The sequence below is a fragment of the Jaculus jaculus genome, chromosome 5, assembly GCF_020740685.1.
Source record: "Jaculus jaculus isolate mJacJac1 chromosome 5, mJacJac1.mat.Y.cur, whole genome shotgun sequence".
Lineage (NCBI taxonomy): Eukaryota > Metazoa > Chordata > Mammalia > Rodentia > Dipodidae > Jaculus > Jaculus jaculus.
Window position 1 is genome coordinate 39,062,262 of NC_059106.1, and position 21,712 is coordinate 39,083,973.

General features: G+C 56.4%; 1 protein-coding gene across 7 annotated transcripts in view; it reads left to right on the forward strand.

Moving 5' to 3' along the window:
- The window catches only part of Tp73 (tumor protein p73), a 92,814-nt gene that overhangs the window by 68,723 nt on the left and 2,379 nt on the right, over nt 1-21,712 (forward strand). For 3 of the 7 annotated variants that reach the window (XM_004657707.3, XM_045150858.1, XM_004657706.2), the window contains 9 exons: nt 1,522-1,764; nt 15,049-15,235; nt 15,749-15,864; nt 17,921-18,030; nt 18,416-18,558; nt 18,960-19,048; nt 19,746-19,873; nt 20,350-20,498; nt 21,262-21,400. In XM_004657707.3, coding sequence (XP_004657764.2) covers nt 1,522-1,764; nt 15,049-15,235; nt 15,749-15,864; nt 17,921-18,030; nt 18,416-18,558; nt 18,960-19,048; nt 19,746-19,873; nt 20,350-20,498; nt 21,262-21,400 — 1,304 coding nt within the window. Of the gene's footprint in view, nt 1-998; nt 1,098-1,521; nt 1,765-4,314; nt 4,420-15,048; nt 15,236-15,748; nt 15,865-17,920; nt 18,031-18,415; nt 18,559-18,959; nt 19,049-19,745; nt 19,874-20,349; nt 20,499-21,261; nt 21,401-21,712 lie in introns of those variants that run through there. The other 4 variants (XM_045150861.1, XM_045150860.1, XM_045150859.1 and 1 more) reach the window with 3 other exon arrangements.

Consider the following 21,712-nt stretch of genomic DNA (forward strand, 5'->3'; position numbering starts at 1 on the left):
TATGTGGGTACTGTGGAACTGGACCCTGGCTGGCAGGCTTTGCAAGCAATCACCTTAACCACTGAGCCATCTCCCCAACCTCTTGGGGAGTCTTTTATAGAAGACCCTCTCTCCTGGTCTGCCTGGTATTTCCTTCCATCCATGCATGCACAGACGTCCCTGTGCTGTCCTGGACTCTGGTCCAACCCCAGGCCCTTGTCAAGGATGCTCAATGGGGCGTTGTCATCACAGGTCATTGTCATTAAGTCCATTAAGCCCTGGTAGAAGACTTAGGTGCAGGACTGGCTGAGCACAGGGCTTTCTTTGGTGGAATACCTGCTACCAGGAACACCAGCCCTGAGCCTTGCCACCCTTATCCAAGAGTATTTACTGTCCCTGGGCTTAGAGGGGGCAGGCTGGTGGGAGGGGAGCTACATGGCTAGGCTCCAGGCTCTGAGGTCTCAGAACGAAGCAGACCCTCGCTATGATGCCACTTCCCCACCCATCCATCCAGTCCCTGCAGACTGTTGCATCACTTGGGGCAAGTCATTGCCCCACTGCAGCTTCAGGCTCTCCATCTGTGAAGTGGGAACTAAAGCAGTGCTCACTTCTGACTGTGGAGGACCAAATGAGTTTACAGAAAGGTCCCCAGCACAGAGGAAGGGCATGTAAATGACTGTGATTAGGGACTCGCTTTAGCTAGCCTCAGCCATTGAGTGTCCTCCCAAGTCCTTCCTGCTTCAAGCCTCTGGATTTGGATTGGCTGCTCCTTCAACTGGATCAGAGACACCAAGGGTGTGGGTGGGGTCTCCCTGAAGTTCCTAGGGTTCTGGAAACCAATGGAGGGTGAAGCTGGGGATGCACCCACTGAGTTTAAGTTCTTCCTGAATGTGAGTCTAGGCAGCCTAGCCCAAACTGTGCCAGCATGGGTCCTGGGGGTGAAGCTGTAGACCCAGCCCGAAGGGGCCATTCTAAGGGAGATGAAGGTACCAGCTTAAAGCCCCTCAGAGTCCCTGGGCCTCTGGAGACTGATGTGCAAGCCCACCTCCGTCCCACTACCCCACTACCGAGAGGTATGTGGTCACACCTGGCCTGGAGGGCACCCATGCATCCTGACTGTGAGCTACAACCCGGAAGGGAGGGCTGAGCACTGTAAGCTGCAGGCTGCCCGGGTCAGTGCAGAGCCTCCCAAGGGGCGTCTGGTGGGATCCTCCCCAGACAGGACAGCTCCCCTCTAGGTGTGCAAAACTCCATCCAACCTTGCTGGCTGCTGGGTGGATCCCCAGAAACCCTGGCACCCAGGAGGCGGATGGAGAGGGGCAGGCGGGAGAGGTGAAAATGTGAGTTTATCCCAACACAAGTAGTGGCCTGTTGGGGTGGGGTGGGGGCCCTGGGAAATATTTGGGATGACTTGGAGCCTGCTGGCCCTTTAAGGCTCCTGTAACAAGACACCTCCCCCGATGGGACAGGAGCAGGGGCTGGGGCTTCCACCGTCAGCCCAACAGTGTTTCTCCCCTCCCTCCTCCACCCCCTTCGCGCCAGGCCCAGTTCAATTTGCTCAGCAGCGCCATGGACCAGATGGGCAGCCGCGCGGCCCCGGCCAGCCCCTACCCCCCGGAGCACGCTGCCAGCGCACCCACTCACTCACCCTACGCTCAGCCCAGCTCCACCTTCGACACCATGTCACCAGCGCCTGTCATCCCCTCCAACACAGACTACCCAGGCCCCCACCACTTCGAGGTCACCTTCCAACAGTCGAGCACAGCCAAGTCAGCCACCTGGACGGTGAGTGCCCCTGCTCCCAGCAGCCGACTGGAGGGCAGCCGGATGGGGACGCGGTTGCTGCTGGCTGCCAGGACAACACAGTGCCTGGGACAGGCTGAGCACACACACTGTCCGCAGGGGGTTCCCACCTGGCCTGCCTGGCCTGAGCAGAGCCGAGCCGGGAGGAGCTCAGAGCAGGAGGCGGGTCTCAGGGCTGGGCAGTGTGGGTGTGCCTACCCCTCAGATGCTTGGCCAGAACCAGCCAGCTTTCGGCAGGATCCCAGAGGGGTGGGAGATGTTGCAACCAGTAAGGTCCACGGGGCAGGGACAGGCCATTTGGCCAGAGACTGGACAGCTTCCCTGCTGTCAGGTGGGCACCATGGCTCAAAATGTGTTCAGAGCAGAGGTGTGGGTTTCTGCTACAGATTATCAGAAGCTGACAGGCACCCTTTGGAAGCTGGAAGCATTCTCTTTCTGGCGGCATGACTTCGGATTTAGGCTTTGCCCTCTGAGAATTGGCTTGGGACAGTGAATCCAGGGTTGCAAGCACAGTCCTGAAGGCTGGAGCCCTCACTCAGGTGCCTCTGGGAACAGTTTTGTCCCGGTGGGGAATTAGCCAACTTTGACAACACCCCACGTGCATTGGCTGTGAGCTGGGCATCCTGCTAAGTGCTTTGACTTGCCTAACAACCCACGGGTTGAGTCTATTCTTGTTCCCATTGGATAGCCAAGGAAGCTGAGGCATGAGGAGGGAAAGTCACTCACTCAGAGTTATGCAGTGAGGGGGATGCTGGGCGCTGGGCACAGCAGTGACTACCATCAGTATTTCTAACCACTAAGCTCTCAGGACCGTATGCTATATGGGAGAAGAGGCTGCAGGAAGGACAGAGTGAGGCTTGGGGACCCTGGGCTGGGAACGCACAGCAGATGGGGTGTTGGCTGGGAAAAGGGCACCCCTAAGTACCTTCCAAGTCTCCACAGCCGGCTAAGAATGGGGACAGATAACTCTTCAGTGTCCCTGGGTACAGGAGGTACATTGGAAGATACCGTACTAGGCAATACAACCCACTGGAGAGCATCCCTTCCCCCCAGGGCTCTAGATTTCCAGGGAATGGCTGGAGCTGGAGATGCGGGGAGTCTGTGCAGAGCAGGCTCAATCCCAACTACTTGGGCAGCACTGGACAGGAGTTTTCCATTCTCAACCCCTTCTGCTTTAAAGACTAGGTCCACTAGTTCTTATGGAACATGCTGGCCTTGAGTGTGGCTATGCCATGCTAAGGGCCAGACGACTGGGCGAAGTCTGAAGCAGCCAGGCCAGGCCCTGAATGTGGCCACAGACAGGTAGTCTGGATAGCCTGGGTCTGGTTCCTGGCCTTAACCTCACCTTCCTACAGTTGCTTTTGGCTCTTACTTTGGGTGGGCTCCTCCACTGATGGCCCCTCACTAAATGAAGGTTCAGTTCAACGTCTGAGGCTTGGATGGGCTCCAATAGGCTAAGAGGTGCTAGATGACTGTGGCACTTAGTCCTGGGTTTCCAGCACCCTGCTGCTGGGCACTGCAGACCCCAGTTCTTTGCCCCATTTTTCCCCATCTGTAAATTGCTACTTCATGCTGACTGCAAGGTGGTGATGAGAGCTGAACATGACAGCTCTTGTGCAGCGCATAGCACTTACTTCTGTGCTGAGGTCGTGGCATTGAGGATGGGGAAGCCATCCAGCTTGGGCCTCCCTGCTGAAGGCTGCAGGCCATCTGTGCTGTCTAGAGTGAGAGGAAGACCCTCTGTCCACCCCAGCTGAGTAACATAGAGCCAGGTCAGGAAGCCCAAGAGACACCCTTGCCACATCTCTAATGATGGGAAGCTCAGGACACTGCTCTTCTGCCTTCAGGCCTGTTTCTTAAGACCTTTGTCCCTCTGATGGTGACAGTCACAGGGTCTGAGGGGCTGGCAGTGTCTGAGGAAAGTCCATGGAATCTGGCTTTTCTCCTTGTTGTCTGAGAATTCTAGTGGGGCCTCCGCCATGCCTGGGAGGGTCCAGGTGCTTTCAGTGATCTGAGATGGTTGAGGAGGGACAGGCGCTGTCCTCTGGGCTGGCTTCACCTCTCCCCTGGGCCTCTGTCTTCCAGCTTAGCCCCAGCAGGCACAAGGTGGGTCAGCAGAGCCAAGCACTGACTGAGAGGATGCTTTTGCCTGGCGTCCCCCTCCCAGCCCCGTGCGCGCAGGGGGTGGAGGTGGGACCAACATTGGTAATGAGATTTTTGGCACCTCGGCAATCTGGGAGCAGACACCCAAGGGCTTTTCTCCTTGCCCAGAAAAGGGGTGGGCAGTGGCTGCTCTCAGCTCTGGGGGTCCAACTGTGTGGGCGCTGCCCAGACTTGCCACCTAGACCTCTACACAGCACTGCGCTTGACTCCTGCCACGCCACTGGCTGGTAACTGATAGATAATTCATATTTTTCTCAAGTACAATTCCATATTGACTGCTGCCTTCGTTGCTCTCCCAGATCATCAGCAAGACACCCTCACTGGCCTCCAAGTGACCACAGCTGTTAATGGCATCTTTGGCCTCAGCATAGCCTCTCCAGCCCCAGGGGGCCTATCTGCCCTGACCAGCTTCCCTCAGCCCACAGATCTACTTGTACATCAAGGGGTCTGGGCCTGCAGCTCACGCACCTGCAGGTACGCATACACACGTGCACACATGCGCTAGAAACCCCCACTTGCACGGACACACAGGTGCCCAGGTGTGTGTGATGCACATGCATACACCTGAGAGCACACAGGCATGCATATACGTGTGCACCTGCATGCACACAAACACCCCTACATATGCATGTGCACACCACCCCACATACGTAAACACAGAGGTGTGTATAGTGCATGCACATGTCCCTGCAGGTACGTAGGCATGCATGCACATCTACATATGCAGGTATACACAAGCCAATGACTGTGAACATACACGTGTGCCCAAGGCCCCATACACATGGACATCCAGGAGCACAGCACATGCATGAACTTGTGAGCATAGATCTGAACATACATGTACATATGTACACATGTACAGAGGCACAAGTTCACAAGCACATGCCTGTAAACACTTGGGCATGTATGTGCACAAACATGTGCATTCACATACATATGTGAACACAGGTAAGCATGCTTACTGTTCTCCCTGGTTGCTGCTCGGGGTTCTGACAGCCCCCCCCCCCAGACAGGTAGATCTTCCAGCCCAGGGCTTTTTGGCCCTGCCATTGATAGATGACTGGGATACTGCAGGTAGGATGGGCTGGAACAGAGCCACCTACCACCGTACTGGTCCTAAATCTGTCTTTGGCTGAACTGTGCCTCTTTGTCCCTCAGTGACCTCTGCTATAAGGGCTCCTCATAGACCGGGATCTGGTGTCTGGGAAACACTCCAGCAATACTCACTGTGTGGGTGCTATTCCAGCTCTGCCTGACCATATTTCATGATCTTTCACGATGGGCACAGACACTGGGAAAGATGGCCATTGCAGGCACTGATGCCATTGACATCATCCATGACATCTGCGGCTGGGACACCGGTTGCTTTTGTCCCAGTTTCCTGACCTACCTGGGATCTTGTGAGGGTCGGAGCATCTCCCACGTTGGTTGGTGGTATTGTAGAGGGCTGGTTCCTGGAGCCCTCCAGGACAGAGGCAGAACTGGAACAAGTCCCTTTACACATCAGAACAGCCCATGTGTTGGATATTGGGCTGCTGTCCAGCCCTAGTTCAGACCCTCTGTGCCCAGTCTGCCTGGCTAGGGTGGTGAGGGGTGGCTCTCCCCAATGCTTGGAAGAGTTAGAGAGCTTTGCAGTCGGTCAGGAAAGCCTGTGGGGATGGCACTGCTGGCCTAGCGTGGCATCTGTGGGCACCTCAGGAGCACAGGCAACGTCCAGAGAGGCAGCTGCTAGGAGGCTGTCGGTAGGACACACAGGTGAGAGAGTGCGGCTGGCTCCTGGGAGCACACTGCATGGACAGACGGCTTGGGCATGGCCCCAAGTAACACCCTGCTGCCTCTGTGTGCTTGTGCGTGCACATGCACACTCACATGTATGTCCTGGGAGACGGCCCTCACTCACCCACCCCGGGCCCCGGGAACATGCGAAGGTGGGCGGGAAGCACTAAAGCTCAGGGAGGGATTCCTGGGGAGGCTGAGGCTGAGTCAACACGAATGGATTTGGAGCAAACTTTCCAGCCCCTCGGAGGCTTACAAAGGAGAAGAATAGGGGAGGTGTCCCGACATGATTGTGGTATCAATTGCGTTATCCTAAAAGTTTATGGAATGCATAAGTGGAATTAATACCTTTTACTGGCACCAGGAGCAATTATGTGTATTTAAAGCCACGGGAAGAGTTCTTACAATGTTTATTGTGGAGATGAAACGTGAATTATTAGGGGAAACAAGAGCACTTAGGGAGAAATTGCAGCAATCCCTCGTATCATGCACAGGGGGCGGTGGGCTCCCAGCAGGCTAGTCCTGACTAGGGTACGTGCTGGGTGCCTTCTCTCCTTCCATCCTCCTCTCCTTTCTTGGTGGCCTGAGGAACTTGTCCTGAGAGCACTGAGCCCCAGAGTCTTGCTGTAGCTGGATGCTAGCTGGTTGGCCTCTGAAACCAAGAGTGTGCCCCAGCTGGTGGCCACACCACACTCCTCCAGGGTTCTAGTAGGGATCATGACCTAGAGCACTTTGGCGGGGGGGGGGGGTCCCATGGGTTTGGAGCTGTGGAGGATCAAGTTTGGATTTACATGTTTTTTTGAGACTTGTTTCCAAAAGGGAGCTTGCTGCGTGAAGCTGGAGTGGGGCTCATGGTTCAGTCGCCACTTGCATGGTTCTCTCCTGTCACACAAGCTGGTGGGACCCTGGGAAGGCCTTGGAAATGTCCCTTTCCCTGCCACTCCCACAGGCTCTGTGACTGCAGCGCATGCCACACTAAGAGGGCTGGACAGAGGGTGGCTGGAAACCTGAACTAGGTGGACTTATGGAAGGCTTCCCGCTTTCCATGTTTTGTGTTTTGTAAATGCAAATGGGTACAGCCGCAGTGCCATAGAACGGCGGGCACCATCCCTCAGCCTGCAGAAGGCTCCTCTTTAAAGATGAGGACCCCAGAAGGCAGGACAAGGGCAGGCCATACCTCAGCGAAGGGCAGAGATAGGACTTTGACCTCAAACAGCCTGGGCCCTTTCTGGGTGGTCCCCAGCAACAACCCTTTCCCTCTGCCACACCAACTGCTCCCAACTTGCTGGAAATGGTTCTGGAACCCCAATTATGAGGTGGTTCTGAGTCATCAGAGCTCAACCTGCTTGCCTTGAGGAGAAAGTCTCCAGAGCGGGAAGCTTGCACCGTGCCTTGACCCCAGTGACCTTCTATTGCTGCCTGAGCTGGTGGAAACCCACCGCCTGCCCACTGCCCTGGATGCATTCCTTTTTTATTGACTAGAATACTCTGGGCTATTAGAACTCCTGCCTCATGGCTATGTGAAATATGCCTGAAGCTCAGCGAAGCCAGTGACCATTTTAAACTCAGCACTGAAGAATGACACCTCCTCTCCTTTCTTGTCATGCCCCCCCCCACATGTCCCTTGTTTGCTTCCCTGTCCCTTGGCTGTCTCTAGCTCACAAGACTATCTGGAAAGCCACAGGTCTCTGAGAGAGGTAGATTGTTCCCTCTGACACCAGATGCTCTTCCAGTCCTCATGAGTGGCAAAGCTGCTATTGACCCTTCCTTATGGAAGCCTTATGGAAGTTTGGAATGTGGGTGGGGCTTCACCCCTGGCATCTGAAGTGGCCTTCCGGTGGAACCCAGAGCAGACTGGTCACCAGCCTCCACAGGGCCCTGTGCTGGGTAGTGCTATGGCCTTGCCTTCAGTCCTCCTCACTAGACACTTGTCAGAGCATTTTTGTCTGGAGGCTAGTGACTGGAGACCAGAGGACATAGAATAAGACTGGATGTCCAGGCTGGATGTAGACTGAAATGGTGATAGGACCCACCAGTACCTCCTAGGGCGTTCTCAGAAAATCCTGGCAGCAACTCTCTCCAGCTCTGGGTGGAGACCATCCCATTGTATCTCCATGGCATTGGTCTCCCAGCCAGCCTCTATCCATCACAGGTGACCTAATGTCAGAAGAGATACCCACTAGCGGCACCAGGGTGGGCCAGATTCCTCCCTAGCAGTCCCCTCACCTCCCAGGGATGCCAAGCCAGCCCAGTGCCACATGCCTCACCTGGCACTTGTGTCTTGCTTTGTCCATCCAACTATCCACATTCCACAAAACCCAGAGGTGTTGAGGGCCAGTTTGTCTGGACCCTAATCTCAGGACCCACAACCAAGGAAAGCCTGGTGGTAACAACAGATCCACAGGAGAGTCTGACCATAGAGGACAGACCCAAACTCCAGCTCACTTCTAAGGCTTCTGTGACCTCTACAGCAAGCCACAGATGCCCCAGGAGAGACCAGCTAGTATCCTCTAACTGCCCACGATTCTGCCCCTGCTGCCTGGGGGACCAGTCCAATCCCTCGGTGAGAGGGCTGTGTTCCCAAGGCTGCCATCTGCAGGTAGAACTCCTTTATTTGTGTTTCTTATTGTCACCCCTGTCATCCAGTGCAGTTAGTTTGCTCAGGTGGCTCACAGGACTCGGGGGGGTGGGTTGTTGGGGGAGAGAATACTCGCCTAGTTGTCCAGTTTGTTACAAAGACTGATGGAGAGATGCATGGACTGAGGCATGCAGGGAAGGGGTGTGGGCTTCCCTACCTTCCCTCCATCTGCACGGATTTCCATTTGTCTTGCTATCCAGAAGCAGATGGAGCCCTGTTCACTTGGGGCTTTGTGGAGGCTTCCTTATGTAGCCATGATCAGTTAATCATCAGATGTCGGGGACAAACTGAACCTTATTCATTCTCTCGCCCTCCCTACAAGCCAGGGATGGGGTGGGGCTGCAAGTCCTACCTTGATCTACTGATCAGCGGGTCCTGAAGCACAGCCCTCAGAGTCATTAGTGTATGAAAAGACCCTGTCAGTTTGAAGACTCCCTGGATTTTAGGAGCTGTTAACCAGAAACCAGGGAGGTAGACCAAATATATCTATTTCACAGTATTACAAGGTCTGGGTGTTGATCCACCCCAGCTCAGGCCACAGCTTTTGGAAGTGAAGCTCTGGTTATTTTAACAGGTTGGAGGTTGGGTGAAGGGTGAGGGTGGACCCAGGAACCTTACTGAAGAAGAAACATGAAAGATGGCCTGCCACCCCAAGTCCATGTGGACCGCTCTGCTATGCACCACTTTGCAGCTTTCCTAACCACCACCATTTCCCTCTCCTTGTTGATACTGCCACCAGACCCTCATGCAATGGGACTCAACCACCTCCCTCCCTACTCTGACCCCAGCCTAGGACAGAAGCAGTATTCTGTCCCTGCAAGGGCTGAGTGACCTGGGGGCTCACTACCCAGCTTTGGTGTCAGGGGGTGCACTCAGCCCCACCCAGGCCACCAGGGTGTTCCATGTGGCTCCTCCTTGCCCAATTGGGATCGGGCTGGAGGCCATGTTGAGGCAGGATGGCCAGCTCCTAAGAGGTGCCTCAGCTAGCTCCTGGCATGCCTCTCCCCAGGGAGCAGGCTGTCGTCCACAGCCTCTGGGACACTACTTACAGAATAATGATCGGGGTTGCATATCTCTGCCTCCTGGCTGTCCTTGGCTGGACTTTGGTTACCCGTTCATGGACTCTCCCTGCCTTCATGTTGCCAGCTGGGATCAGGGTGCACTGACTGCCACAGGCTGGGATTATTGTCACCCGTGTGGCATTCCCTTCTTTAGACCTGGGGCAGCAACCCTCTCCCAGTTCTCCTGCCAGGGCTCCCTGACCTGCATAGGAGCCTACACCTGCACCCCGCAGCTCTCTGCTGAACACAGAAACGAGTGACACCATGCAAGCAAAAGCCAGTGCTCCTTCAAAGGGACTGCCACCAAGCCTGTCCTTGGCTGGTGTCACCCGAGGAGAAAGGCAGTCACAACTCAGGAATTGTGACCTGGACTTTGGGGATCCACCTTAGTCTGCCAGTTCATGTCCTGTCCTATGAAATCAACCCAAAGGGGAGAGAAGACCCTGGGGGTGATCTTAAAGGGATCTGTAACCCCAGAGAGGAGAGAGATGTGCACACACACACACACATGCATGCACGCGCACGTGGAAAGTGGACGAAAGTGGGCTATGAAAAAAAATCATTAAAAAAAGCCCCCACTGCGGCCCGTCTCCCAGAACCTGTTCTAACAGATTCACCCAAGCTGGTTAACGGTATTTGCGGTTTGCAAGATGCTACATGTCCCGGGAAAATGACAGACAAGTTATTATCACCTCTCCACTGTCCTCCTGCCCAAACCTGCCTGTGCTGGGCACCCAGCTGCCGGGAGCGGGTGCGAGGAAATTAACAGCCCTGTGCCGCGCCCGCCCCCGCCCGCCCTCTCACCCACCACCCTGCACCAGCCCTGCCAGGCTGGGGGCTTCCAGCCAGGCTGAGGCCCATCTTGAACTGGGTGGAGGAGGAGAGAGAGGGAGTAAGGAAGGGAAGAAGGAGGGGTCAGGAGAGGAGCCATGGCAGGAGGGATGGCTGTACCAGTGTTGAGCAAAGCATTTCCTGCAAGCCCTGTGGAACACACGCATCCGTGCAGGCAAGTCTAGGCGGCTCTGTGTCAACAGCCGAAGATAAATAAGATTTTATCAGCTCAGAATCTGTTGAAACACATCCATCTAGCGGTTCTGGGGAAGGAGAGGCAGGAGGGGGGCCGCAGGCAGGGAGACATCTCAACATGACCTTCCATAGAGACACATCCACCTAAGGGTGTCCTCCTGCCCCTTCCCCAGACTCTGACCCTGAGGGCTGGCCCCAGAGGGTCTCCTGAGGAAGGAGGTGGGGAGAGCACGTGCACTTTTGAATCAGGACTTGGCTATCTTAGGAGTACCCCTCTTGACCACTGGGGTCAATCCGCAGTGTTCCCAAGTAGAGGAGAGCCTCTGTATCACGCTCCCAGAGGCTCCTGGATTCTGACTAGGATAGACCCTCATGGACCCAACCCATAGAGCTGGCAGCTGTGTGTTCCCCAAAGGCCACCTGAGTACCAGGGATACCCTTGTGGGGAGTGGTACCAGGTGAGTGAGCGATGCAGTGACCCCAGGGCACAGCGGGAAGAGCGTTCGGCTTCCCCAGGACAGTGTCTCCTTGCCCTCTGTCCTTAGACACACACCTCCCTCTGCGCTAGTGGGATGGGGGACTTGTCCATCAAAGACTGCGTGGAGCTCTGGCGCTGCTCCTCGCTCTAGGAGGGGATTGTCCTGCTGCAGCCGTTTCTCTGGTACCAGGGACAGCTCCTGGTGCCTCTCAACTCCTCCCCAGGGCGGGGCATCCATGGCTAGCCCCTTCCAGCCCAGCCACCAGGCCACGCATCCCTCGGTTTCCCTAGACTTTCTGGGCACCCCAGGCTGTGGATAGAGGTACCACCTCGTGCACCCCAGCTCAGGATGCCCCTAGACACACCAGCTGCCCTTCCGAGGGGCTGCCCGAGACATCAGCTGTATGTTTCCAACAGTGGTGAACAGCTCCGGGGGCAGCTGAGAGTCCTGGGAAGATGGTGGCCACTGGGCCTAGAGGGAGACCCCAGGCACACAACTTCTGTTGGCAGGGCTTCCAAAGAGCGTGCTTGTTGGTGGTGGTGCTGTGCCTCCCGTGGCTGGCGGGGCTGAGCCTGGCTCCTTCTCTGGTGGAACATGTAGGAGGAGCCTGGCGCCTCCCTCCCTCGAGGCGTGTTGGGGCTGCCCAGGAATGCGGCCTCAGGGCCCTGTCACATCTGGTCTGCTTCTGGCCCAGGCCCTGCTGGTTCTAGTGACCCCATCTCAGGCTGTGGGGTATAGTACTAGGAAAAAAAAGAGAGAGAGAGACAGAGAGAGCTTCAGGCACTGGAGAGACCACTGCCAGGGAGCCCAGACCATGGGCCCCTCAGCTATGTCTGCCCACACATGGTGGCTGGAGCTACCTCCCCTGGTATGAGAGCAACCACAGTGTAATCAAGCTGGCTGACTCTGTTCTTTGCTCCCCCTAGCTGGCATCTGGGGGTCCCATGGTAAACCAGCACATACAAACTTGGCAGTGTTTAGGGTAACCTAGCATGCAAACCTGAGCAAGGTCTGACTTTAAAGGCCAGTGTGTCCTTTTACTAAGCCTGGTGACTGACCATCCAGGTCAGTCAGGTCTGTTTCGCGGGGTGTCTGCCACCCTCTTCCCTCAATCCTTTAGGTGAGCTTAAGTTTGAAACAATAGGGGCTCAGCAGATGCTTGCTCAATGGGAGGCTCCCCATCACCAGGAAGCTCCCCCTCACCCCTTTGGTTGGCCTCAGGCTGAGCCTTTCAGAGCTCTGGGACTCAGTAGGCTGAGTCTGGGTGATCCAAAGCCGCACAGATGAGGAGGCTAGAGGGCCGGGCTCTCCACTGACGCCTAGTGTTTGTTCCGTGCCGTGCATGGGTTTGCTTCTCCCAGGGAGACCATGGGAAATAGGGAGGCAATGTGCCTTGACTGGGTTCATGTTGCTTATGAGAGACAGCCACCTCTCTACATCCTCCCAGAAGGCCCCATTCCAGGAGGAGGTGGGTGTCACATACCGAAGGTACTCCGTAACGGACAGCTCATCACGCAAGTGTCGCTAGACCTCAGAGAAACCCAGTAACCTCCTCCTACCAGCCCTGCGTCTCTTATCTGCTCAGGGCACTGACAGACTTCTGTCACCACCAGGCCACTGGTTTGCTCCTGTGTCCCCAACTGGCACAGATGTTACCATGCTGCAATGTGCCAGTGAGGGTGTCAGGATTAGGGAGGAGTTTTCACAGGAAACCAGAACCTGGAGGCAGGTGCTGCTCAGAGGCCCTGTCTGGATGTCAGAGGTCAAGCTGTGGAAAGTTCCCCTGGACCTTGAGGATGGGGTGATGGCTCCTCTTCCTGGTGATGCAGTGTTTATGATGACAGGGACCCTGCACACCAGCAGCCATACCCCAGGAGATAAAACTGACCACCCTCAAAGCACATAGAAGCTATCCTTCAAGAGTGAGGGCCAGGGGCTGCAGAGATGGCTCAGCAGCTAAGGCGCCTTCCTGTGAAGCCCAAGGCCCACGTTTGACTCCCTAGATCCCACGTAAGCCAGACACAGAAGGTGAGGCAAGCATGAGGTCGCACATGTACACAAGGTGGCACACATATCTGGAATTCGAGTATAGTGGCTGGAGGCCCTGGAGTGCCAATTTTATCCCTCTCTCTGTCTTGCTGTCTCTGTCTCTCTCTCTGTCTCTCTCTCTCTCTCTCTGTCTCATAAAAATAAATGGCCAGTCTGTTGGGCTTGCCTTAAATCAAAACAAACAAAAAGGAAGAGTGAGGGCCAGGACCTGGGAGATGCTTAGTGGTTAAGAGAGCTTGCTGCTTAAGCATGAGGGCCTCTCAGGCCAGAGACCACCAAGTTCAACTCCCCAGAGCCTACATAAAAAGTTGGGCGTGGCCACACACATCCCTGCAGGAGGTGAGAGGGGCAGCGGAGACAGGAGAACTGTCAGAGCTGGTGGACGCACAGTAGCTCCGGGTTGAGGGAGACACCTCACTCATCTCAAGGCAATATGCACGGATAGGTGGTAAGGGGACACTAGGTGTTCTCCGGTCTCCACAGACATGTGCATGGGGCACATACATGTGCATACATCACACCCCACACATACTCTACACACACACTCAAAAAAAAGTGAGGGCCACCAGCACCCAGGCAGAGTAGGGGCTGCTTACACTGTTGGGGTGCAGTACCTTGACCCTTCCTAAGGACTTTACTTGACAAGTCTCTCCTGCATTTTAAACAGGACCAAGGATGCCTGTTTCACATGCAGATATCTCTCCTTTCTTTCTCTTCCGTATTTGGTGAGCACATACACATCAGGATTTATACAGCTCCTACAAGTTCGCTGTGGGAAAACTGGAGCCTTCAGGAGTTTAGGGGTCAGGGCCTTCCACTGTCCTTGGAAAAGGAAAGGTTCTAAGTGCATGCGCTCCACCCACTCTTCCACCAGGACCTTGTCGTCTCTGGCCTTGGTTTTCCTGACAGTCACAGTAGAGTGTGGTAGGTAGCATCAGGACACTTGTGGCTGGTCTGGCTCATGATTCCACGCCAGGGGATGGACACCGAGTGAAGCGCCATGGATATTATCCTCTAAACCTGACAGCAGGCAACTTCCTTGTGCTCCTGGGAGGGGAGGGCATGAGGGAGTCTCCAGGGTTTCTGGGAAGCAGAAGAGGGAAGGGTGGCTGGCATGGAAATAAGTGGACAGCCCTGGGATGGCCTCAGCAGGGTGAGCTAGGGCCTTAGACAGGCAACCTGACCCACAAGGTGTGGATGTTGGAGACCCTGCAGGTGGTTTTATCGCAAAGGGAGGCACCCCACTTTTCATAGGGAAGACTGTGGTAGTGCTTTTTCTCCCCTTGGTGTCTCGGCTGGGGAAATTGGGCCAGAGTGACACGGACCCAGATGTAGAACTTGGTGGGTCTAGCTGCAGAGGTGGCACTGGCATACCTGGCCAGCATGCACGGCTTCACTGGGCCAGAGTGTTCTCCATCTGAGTGCAAAACGGAAAGGGGCCCCCAGCCCACCTGCAGAACCCCCTCCTTTTTCTTTGAGGTAGGGTCTCACTCTAGCTCAGACTGACCTGGAATTCACTATGTAGTCTCAGGGTGGCCTCGAACTCACGGCTATTCTCCTACCTCTGGCTCGCGAGTGCTGGAATTAAAGACGTGAGCCACCACGCCTGGCCAGAAGCCACTTTCCCTGTTTAGAAAAGTGCATCCCTGAGATAATCTCAATGCTGCAAGCTCACTGCAAACCTCTGCACTTGGGGCTTCTCAGGCTGGGAAAACATAGGCAGACTGGCTCTTAGCTCCCTGCACCTTCCAGAAGCACTTCCTTCCAGCAGCGCTTTCTCTTCCCGTAGCGTTCCTAGCCTTCACCATCCTCATCCACTACAGGGATGTGTCTGTCTCTTTAGCCAGTGGGATCTGGGCATAAATCTCTGGGTAGCTGAGTGTGGACCAAGATAGGCATGCTTATCTCTGCACTTTCAAGGGAGACTGGCTGGAGGAACACAGAGAGGGTGAGGCATGGGGGTGGACCTGATCAGAAGCCTATCGGAGTATGGCGGGGGGGGGGCGGCAGGCACAGTCTGGGCAAACATATGGAGCTGGGCTATGATCTTAACCTGGTGCCCCTCCCCCTCCAGTACTCCCCACTGCTGAAGAAACTATACTGTCAGATCGCCAAGACGTGTCCCATCCAGATCAAAGTGTCCACCCCACCACCCCCAGGTACGGCCATCCGGGCCATGCCTGTCTACAAAAAGGCAGAGCATGTGACTGACATCGTGAAGCGTTGCCCCAATCACGAACTCGGCAGGGACTTCAATGAAGGTGAGGTCCCATCTGTCCCCTGACCTCAGCAGGACCACGACCGGTGGCCTGAGTGTACCCCACCCCGTATGCACACTGAGGGGAAGCTCAGAGCTGGCTGCCTACCTGGGAGACATAAGGATGGAAAGGGCAGAGCTGATAGTGGGGACCGCCCATTCCCCTCACTGGGCACTTTCAGTTCCCAAAGGTCCACTTCCTCCCATCTCTGATAGTGGCCCAGCTCTAGCACAAGTGGTGGTCAGCCAGCTGGATTCCTAGAACCCTGGGGAGCCTTGTAGAGTACCCCTTAAGTGGGCCTGCTAGAGCGTATGGTCACCCAGGGGTCATAGGAGAGCTAGGGGCAGTCACTGCCAGGCTCAGGGACATGAAAACGAGGGCTGCACGGGCCTGAGCCCCGCCTGGGGCCCCCACAGGGACAGGCCCTGTGGTTCCAGTTCTGCTGCCATGTGCCTGGACAGGGGGTGGCAGGATGGGAGCTGGGCCTCTCTCTGAAGCTGTGTCCCCTCCTGGCAGGACAGTCTGCCCCGGCCAGTCACCTCATCCGGGTAGAAGGGAACAGCCTCTCCCAGTACGTGGACGACCCTGTCACTGGCAGGCAGAGTGTTGTGGTGCCTTATGAGCCCCCACAGGTAAGTCAGGGCCCAGCGTGGGGCGTGGAGCTCGGGGGCCAGCCATATAGGATGGGGTCCGCTTGGATTTGGCTGCCAGGACGTTTCTCATCATGAGGTCCTTCCTTCTATAGCATCGGTCATTCATTCCTCTCCACAGATGGTGCACAGTTCACTGACCTTCAGGGCCAGGCTTTCAACTCTGTTTCTCTCTCTTTCTCTTCTCAGTGTCACTAGGTCTGTATGGAGGGTGGGTCAGATGACCTTGACCTCTGAGCCTTTATTCCTACCCTCTCAGGAGAACCAACTCTTCCTACCTGCTCCCCCAACATTGGTCCAGCCTGGGACTCTGGGACACAGGGGTTAGACAGTTCTCAGCAAGCTGGAGGCAGACACAGTGTGATGGGCTCAGATAAAACCAAGCTACCAAGCATGGGGAAGAGTGCTTGGGGCTGAGGTTTGCAGAAGGACCCCTTAGAACAGGCCAGGGGCCCCTGGGAGACAGCTGTAGGAGACTGGCACCATGGGACCTGGACTTAGGAGAGTAGGTGGGACTGGGGAGAGGACCAAACCTGGGTGGGGGCCTGTGTGCAGAGCTAGGAGGGGGGTGTGGAGACTGGAGGTGGGAGGTGCACACGGAGGTGAGGGACCCAGGCTGGAGATGGGGGGTGCAAAGAATGAAGGAGGTGGGTGCAAGGTCTGACCTTTGACCTGTGTGCAACAGCTCACCATTCTTGTTTGAGAGGGGGTCCAGTGAGGGTCAAAGGTCAAAATTTAAGGACATTGAGGGCAGAGAGACACTGCAGGAGTGAAGGTGAGATGGAGACTCTGGGGAAGGCTCCACAAAGACTGGGAAGAGTGAGGCCCCGCTTCTGTGCTGACCAGACGCCAGCCCCAGCCCTCTGTCCAGCCCAGTGGTCCTCTGAGGTGTCCCTCTATATCCGTAGAACAGGACCAGGATGGAAGTGACTCCCCCACCCGCGTCCCTGTCCTCGCTTTCCCCACTCAAGCCCTCACCTGCCAGGCCTGCCTGCCAGAGAAATGGGGCACTCTCACCCCCTGGTGGCTGCCAAGTGCCAGTTCTGTAAAAGGCTGCCGTTTCCCTGAGCTCGGGATGGCTTTTGTGTCCTCATCCAGGGAGACCGTGACAACTGCCCACTATGGGTCCTAGGGTGCCAAGTGGCCAAAAAATGCAGGTTCACATCTTTTCTGTGCCCTAAACTCACTGGAGAGTGGGGGTGTGCCAGGGTCGGGTGTCTTTCCGAACAACATCTTCCATTCTGCTCAGATGAGGCCATAGTATACAGCACACACACCTGTGCCCTAAAAGTATGCACACGCCCCGACACACACACACACACACACACACACACACACACACACACACTCACATACTTACACTCACACACTCCAGCTCAGTCAGAGATGGTTGAGGTGATCAGTTCACAGTCTCTGTGCTTCCCGCAGAGCAGAGGCTTGGTCTGAGCCATCTCAGAGCCCAGAGCCAGCACAGCACTGAGAATGCATGCATGGATGGATGGACAGGATGAACAAATGGATGGACGGGTGGTTTGGTGGATGAGTGGATGGACAGGTGGGTGAGTGGGTACATAGGGTGAATGAATGAATGGTAAGTGGATGGGTAGATAGATGGACAGATGAATGGGTGGGTGGGTGGGTGGGTGGGTGGATAGCGAGTGGATGGGTAGGTAGGTGGATGGGTGGGTAGATGGATGGATGGATGGATGTTGAGTATATGGATGGATTGGCGGACAGGAGGAATAGATGGTGAGAGGGTGGATGAATGGACGGATAGACGGGTGGCTATGTGAATGGATGGATGGACAGGATAATAGATGGTGGGAGGAGGGATGGATGGGTGGTAAGTGGGTGGGTGGATGGGTAGATGGGTGGTTAAGTGGATAGATAGATGGACAAGATGAACAGATGGTGGGTGGGCGGATAATAGAACCACCCCATGCCTACCTAGAACCAGGGCCAGATGTAGCCATGGGAACCCCTCTTGGGTGAGTGGACCCTGTGTGCTGATGCCGGTCCTCTCCCTGCCTGTGTACAGGTGGGGACAGAATTCACCACCATCCTGTACAACTTCATGTGCAACAGCAGCTGTGTGGGGGGCATGAACCGGCGGCCCATCCTCGTCATCATCACCCTGGAGACCCGGGAGTGAGTGTGCGGTGACAGGACGGTGGAGGTGGGGCAGGGACTTGCACCAACACTGTGTGTGGGCGGGGGGGGGGAGAGACTTGTGTACTCAAGATGCCAAAGCCAGTGACTAGCGCTGAGTCTGGGACGCAAGCTGGGGGCTGGGACTCTGAGGCCAGGCTTCTGGAAGGCACGACTCCCGATGGCCTGCAGAGCTGTGTAGAGAGGAGGCAGGGCAGCCCCAGGGTGACGTCCTGCAGCAGCACAAACCTTTGAGCCTGTGGCTTCTTCTGGCTACACGGCTTTTGCTCTCCTCCGTGGACACTCAGCCCCTGAGGCCAGTCTGTGGGGTCTGCAGGGAGAAGGGGCATAGTCCCTGAAACTCACCACGGTGCCCACCCAACAGTGGACAGGTGCTGGGTCGCCGGTCCTTTGAGGGTCGTATCTGTGCCTGTCCTGGCCGTGACCGCAAAGCTGACGAGGACCACTACCGGGAGCAGCAGGCCCTGAGTGAGAGTGCCACGAAGAACGGGGCTGCAAGCAAGCGCGGTGAGCGGGGCTCTGCGCCTGTCATGAGTGGGCCGCACCCCAGACGGAGCTGGACGCCCTGGACAGGGCCTGGGGTATCATGCACTGGCGGGGTATTGTTCACGCCTACATCTAGGGATGGTTCCAGGTTTTCATTTTGTCTGGGTCCAGATGCGTCCCTGGCGGAGCTGGGCAATCCCAGCCCCAGACAACGCACTTGTCTCTGTCTCCTAGTGCCAGGACCCATGTGACACACTGGCCCTGGCTCCATCCAGCATGGACAGATGCCCAAATTGCCCATACCCATGCTACACCCATGGTCAGCTCTACTGGAAGACGCGGATGTCTACCACCTGAGTTCCCCCAGGTCGCGGCTCTCTGCGTGTGCTCTGGCTCACGTGCCCCCCTGCTCTTCCCTCTAGCGTTCAAGCAGAGCCCCCCTGCCATCCCCGCCCTGAGTGCCAGTGTGAAGAAGAGGCGGCACGGGGATGAAGACATGTACTACATGCATGTGAGTGGGCACTTAGCACCAGGCTGGGGAAAGGAGTCCTGCATGGTCCCACTGTCCAGAAGCCCAGGCTGAGGGATCCCAGAGGCCATAAGAGATGGGCAAGGATGGCCTGGCACGTCCTGAGAACTAAGACAGCAGATCTGTAGTAGGTGAGGCCCAGTTTATACAGCCAGACCCCTGCAGGGCTTAATGCAGCAACGATAGGCAGGTTGGCCAGGTCAGGAGCTGTGGGTCAAGGCAAACCAAGAACATCCTTTGCAGCAGAGCTTTATGTGGGCACACTGGCAGGATGTGGGTCCCCAGGGTGGAGGGGACCTTCTAGTCCTAGAAAGTGGCAGGAGGTATGCTGCTACTTATTTACATGACTCAGAGAACACAGGCTGGTGAGCGGAATTACCATGCGCTCTGCAAGAACGCTTTCCATGTCGTCAAGACCCAGGAGTTGTTGGGTAAAAGGAAGAGGAGCCGAGCCTTGGGGTGGGAAGGATTGAGCATGGATCTACCTCCCAGGTCAAGGACTCTGGACAGACCCGCCTCTGGGAAGAGGAATGAAGTCTAGGGCATCCTAAGCCTTTTGGGGTGCTGGGAAACCCCCAGAAAAGAGCAACACACTGCCACCAGCCCAGGATCCTCTTAAGACAGCAGCTGCCTCCTCCCACCAGGGATTTGAGGCCCGTGGTCTGTTCTGTGTGCTCAGGTGCGGGGTCGGGAGAACTTTGAGTTCCTGATGAAGATCAAAGAGAGCTTGGAGCTGATGGAGCTCGTGCCACAGCCGCTGGTGGACTCCTACCGACAGCAGCAGCAGCAGCAGCTCCTACAGAGGCCGTGAGTGAGCCCCACCGCCTGCTGGGAGGGGGAGAGGGGACAGTGCGGCCCAGTGGGAAGAAGGCCAGAGCGCAGGAGGTGTGGACCTCCAGGCTGGGCAGTGGGACCAGGGCGACTCAGGGTCCCACTGGCACCCCCTCCTCCAGGAAGCCTTCTGGGACTTCAGGCTGCCCTGGGATGCCTTCATCATAGCTCTCTCACACAAGAACCTTGTAAATGCTACCTGGAAGGAAGGGGGTGGGGGTGGGGTGGGGACCCAGAGCCACAAGTCAGCCTCGCCCATGCAGGCATCTTGCTGCAGACAAGGTTGGTGGGGGTGGGGGAGGGTGGCAGGAGGCTGGTGAGGTGAAGCCACTCTGATGGTCCTCTAAGGATCAGGCTCCATCCGCCTGCACACAGGGGCAGCCATGGAGATGCCTGGGTAAGGGCGAACTGATCTTGCCCCCCATGAATACATCCTGTTGCTTTCTAAGCAGGAGCCACCTGCAGTCTCCTTCCTATGGGCCTGTCCTTTCCCCCATGAACAAGGTACACGGCGGTGTCAACAAACTGCCGTCTGTTAACCAGCTGGTGGGTCAGCCTCCCCCGCACAGCTCCGCGGCCGGGCCCAATCTGGGGTCAATGGGTGAGTTCCTGGGGCTAGAGAGGCCTTGGGTGGGACTAGGGAGACCCAAGGGAGGTCTTGGCTGGAGGCACCAGGGTCATGTTCAGGACTGGTGGGGAATCTCAGTTGCTGTCCTCCCCAGTGTTCCAAGCCTGCAGGAGGGCCACAGTTATGGGACATGGGGGAGGCTCTGTACACTGCAGTCCTGGCAGTACCCACGCCTGGGAGGTGCGGAGGCAGAGGTGCTGTGGTCAAAAGCATGTACCTGCTAGCAGCCCAGGGAGCTTGGAGAACCTCAGTTTCCCCATCAGCAAAACAGCAGCCAAAGTACCAGATTGCCCAATACATTACAGGACCTAAGGGCTGTGTTGGGGACTCAACATGAGTTGGGATCTGGGAAGGGTGGGGCTGTGTCCTCTCCAGAAAGTCCTTAAGAAAGCACCACTAGGCACCCTCCTAATGGTTTGAGCATGCCTCAGGTGTGTTGTGAGGCCCCGGCATAAGATCCTTGGGACACGGTGACACCTGGGTGCCAGCGGCCATTACTCTTGGCTGTCTTGAACTTCATGTCCTGCACACGGCCACCCTCCGTCCCTACTGCCAGGGAGAGGAGATTGGCCCAGCAGTTCAGCCTCAGCCTTAGCCAGAGCACTTGCAATGCCGAATGTCATATCGCCAGTCTGGGCTATGGTTTGCGGAGGCTCTCTCAGTGTATAAGGGACTGGCCCCTGGTGCCTGGCCTGGCCTGGCCCTCCCTGACAGTCCTACGTGTCCTCTTGCATAGGCCCTGGGATACTCAACAGCCACAGTCATGCCATGCCGGCCAACGGTGAGATGAATGGTGGCCACAGCTCCCAGTCCATGGTCTCTGGATCCCACTGCACCCCGCCACCCCCCTACCATGCCGACCCCAGCCTTGTCAGGTGCGTGGGCTGACACTGGACCCTGGCTTGTGCTATGCCTCCCTACTGCTCTCTGCTGGCTGGGTGGCTCCTGCTGCTATAGTCTCGCATGCAACCCAGTCCTCTCCTATATTTGAACAACTTGGCTGCTGGCTCAAGGAAAGATAGACAAGGGCTGCCACGTCGTGACAGGGCTCATCAGCAGATGCTAGGATGGTCCATTAGAAGGGAGAGCGCATGGGTCAAGACTCATGAGTCAAGGAACCACAGACTAGGCACACCTGCCCCAAGGCGGTCACAGCTCTCTAAGGCGCCAGGGCTTCCTTGGGCAGT